This window comes from Scomber japonicus, chromosome 15 (genome assembly GCF_027409825.1).
Source record: "Scomber japonicus isolate fScoJap1 chromosome 15, fScoJap1.pri, whole genome shotgun sequence".
NCBI classification, from domain to species: Eukaryota; Metazoa; Chordata; class Actinopteri; order Scombriformes; family Scombridae; genus Scomber; species Scomber japonicus.
This window is the reverse complement of record NC_070592.1, coordinates 5,949,082-5,951,581: the sequence shown is the minus strand read 5'-3', so window position 1 is coordinate 5,951,581 and position 2,500 is coordinate 5,949,082. Positions and strand designations below refer to the sequence as shown.

General features: G+C 44.8%; 1 protein-coding gene across 1 annotated transcript in view; it reads left to right on the top strand.

Moving 5' to 3' along the window:
• Positions 1-2,500, top strand: part of LOC128373842 (protein shisa-7-like) — a 16,815-nt gene that overhangs the window by 9,527 nt on the left and 4,788 nt on the right. Inside the window, 1 exon segment of the mRNA XM_053334038.1 lies at positions 596-741. Within this exon segment, the coding sequence (XP_053190013.1) occupies positions 596-741 (146 nt within the window).

Genomic DNA, 2,500 nt, shown 5'->3' with positions numbered 1-2,500 from the left:
GAAAGGAGGAAGAAGGAAGGAAAGGAGGGAGGAAAGGAAAGGAAAGGAAGGAAGGAAGGAGGAAGGAAGGAAAGGAGGGAGGGAGGGAGGAAGGAAAGGAGGAAGAAGGAAGGAAAGGAGGAAGAAGGAAGGAAAGGAGGGAGGAAAGGAAGGAAGGAAGGAGGAAGGAAGGAAAGGAGGGAGGGAGGGAGGAAGGAAAGGAGGAAGAAGGAAGGAAAGGAGGGAGGGAGGGAGAAAGGAAGGAAGGGAGGAGGAAGGAAGGAAAGGCGGGAGGGAGGAAGGAAGGAAAGGAGGAAGAAGGAAGGAAAGGAGGGAAAAGGAAGGAAGGAAGGAAGGTAGGAGGAAGGAAAGAAGGAAGGGTGGAGGAAAGAAAGAGGGAAGGAAGGAAGGAAGAAAGAAAGAAAGAAGGAACAGTGAAAACAGAGGGGTCAATTTGACCCAGGAGGACGATACAAAGGGAGGAATAAAGATCACTTCTTCTCTCTGTTTCCCTTTCTTTTCTTCTTCATCTTTCTCCTCTAACCTTTTCTCTCTTCCTCTTTTTATCCCTTTATCTTCCTCCATCCCTCCATCCCTCCATCCTCTCCATCGTCAGGTCGCTGGTGGATATCTTGCGTCACCAGTCGAGCCCCGTGCAGCAGGGAGAGAGGAACAACACCACGGGGATGAACACCACCACCTCAGACGGGCGGATATCCAAAAACCTCTACACCCCCATCCTGCAGAGCAAAGACAACCGCAGTAAGTCACCAAAGGGTTAAACCCCCCCCCCCCCCCCCCCCCACCAACATTTAACGGTGCAAATGAAATGAAATCACAAGTGGCGTGGATGATAATCGTCGCTCATCATCACACTTCAGGTGGAAGACATTTGTTTTGACTGAACGGTCGCCAGATGTTGCTCTTTTAGAAGCGACAGGATCGTCTCAGTGGACCCACATGTGTGATGATGAGGCGTTCATGGACCCACATGTGTGATGATGAGGCGTTCATGGACCCACATGTGTGATGATGAGGCGTTCATGGACCCACATGTGTGATGATGAGGCGTTCATGGACCCACATGTGCGATGATGAGGCGTTCATGGACCCACATGTGCGATGATGAGGCGTTCATGGACCCACATGTGTGATGATGAGGCGTTCATGGACCCACATGTGTGATGATGAGGCGTTCATGGACCCACATGTGTGATGATGAGGCGTTCATGGACCCACATGTGTGATGATGAGGCGTTCATGGACCCACATGTGCGATGATGAAGCGTTCATGGACCCACATGTGTGATGATGAGGCGTTCATGGACCCACATGTGCGATGATGAGCCGTTCATGGACCCACATGTGTGATGATGAGGCGTTCATGGACCCACATGTGTGATGATGAGGCGTTCATGGACCCACATGTGTGACGATGAGCCGTTCATGGACCCACATGTGTGACGATGAGGCGTTCATGGACCCACATGTGTGATGATGAGGCGTTCATGGACCCACATGTGTGATGATGAGGCGTTCATGGACCCACATGTGTGATGATGAGGCGTTCATGTGCAGGAAAAACAACAGTAAACACGGGAACAGCTGCTGGAAAAAATATATAATATAAATTCATTTACTTTCTCAAAAACATTTATTGGAAGTGATATTATTACTGAAGCAGAAAGTATGAAAAGGTTGTGTGGTAGAAGTGAACATCTGGAATAAGAAACTTTACACCACAATAATATATATGACGATAATAGGGCTGGGTATTGTCAATGATTTCCTGAATCGATTCAATTACGATTCACATGGTCCCGATTCGATTCGATTTGTGATTCAATTTTATGTTCCCAGAGTTTCTGTTTTGTAAGTCAGACAATATTTTTAACACGCAATCATGTGTGGACCCCAAATTCTTCAAGAGTAAAGTTGAATGATGAGTCTGATCCAACACTGGGATCTAGCATGATAGCATGATAGCATCTATGTGTATTTACCCTTAAGACCAGTGGCATTTTAAATCATGTCATTTTGAATTATGTTGTCATCATGTAACCAATGATTTTCAAAAAATGCACATAAAGATTATGGATAAGCACGTCAGTTCAAATACAAGACAAAGTTGTAAAAAATCGATTCACAGAATTTTTAATTGATATCGAATTTTTAAACAGAAAATCGATATTAATTGCTGGATCGATTTTTTTGGACACACCCCTAGACGATAATGATAATAACAATAATAATAATAATTAAAGCTGCAAGCAGCGATGAACGGGCCCTCGCCACCCCCCCACCCCCCGTGCATGTCGGTTTACAGATACAATAGAGCTTTGCGTTAGTCAGCGCTCGGGCCCTAATGATAACTTTATTGAACTTTACCTTTCATACAATAAATGCATGCAAAATTTAAAAAAGTGTGTCACATAAAAGGAGCATGAAGCAACCTTTAAAAATAACAAAAGGGAAAGAGGAAATGTTTTTTTTTTTTTGCAGAAATTTGACAAAACTTTTT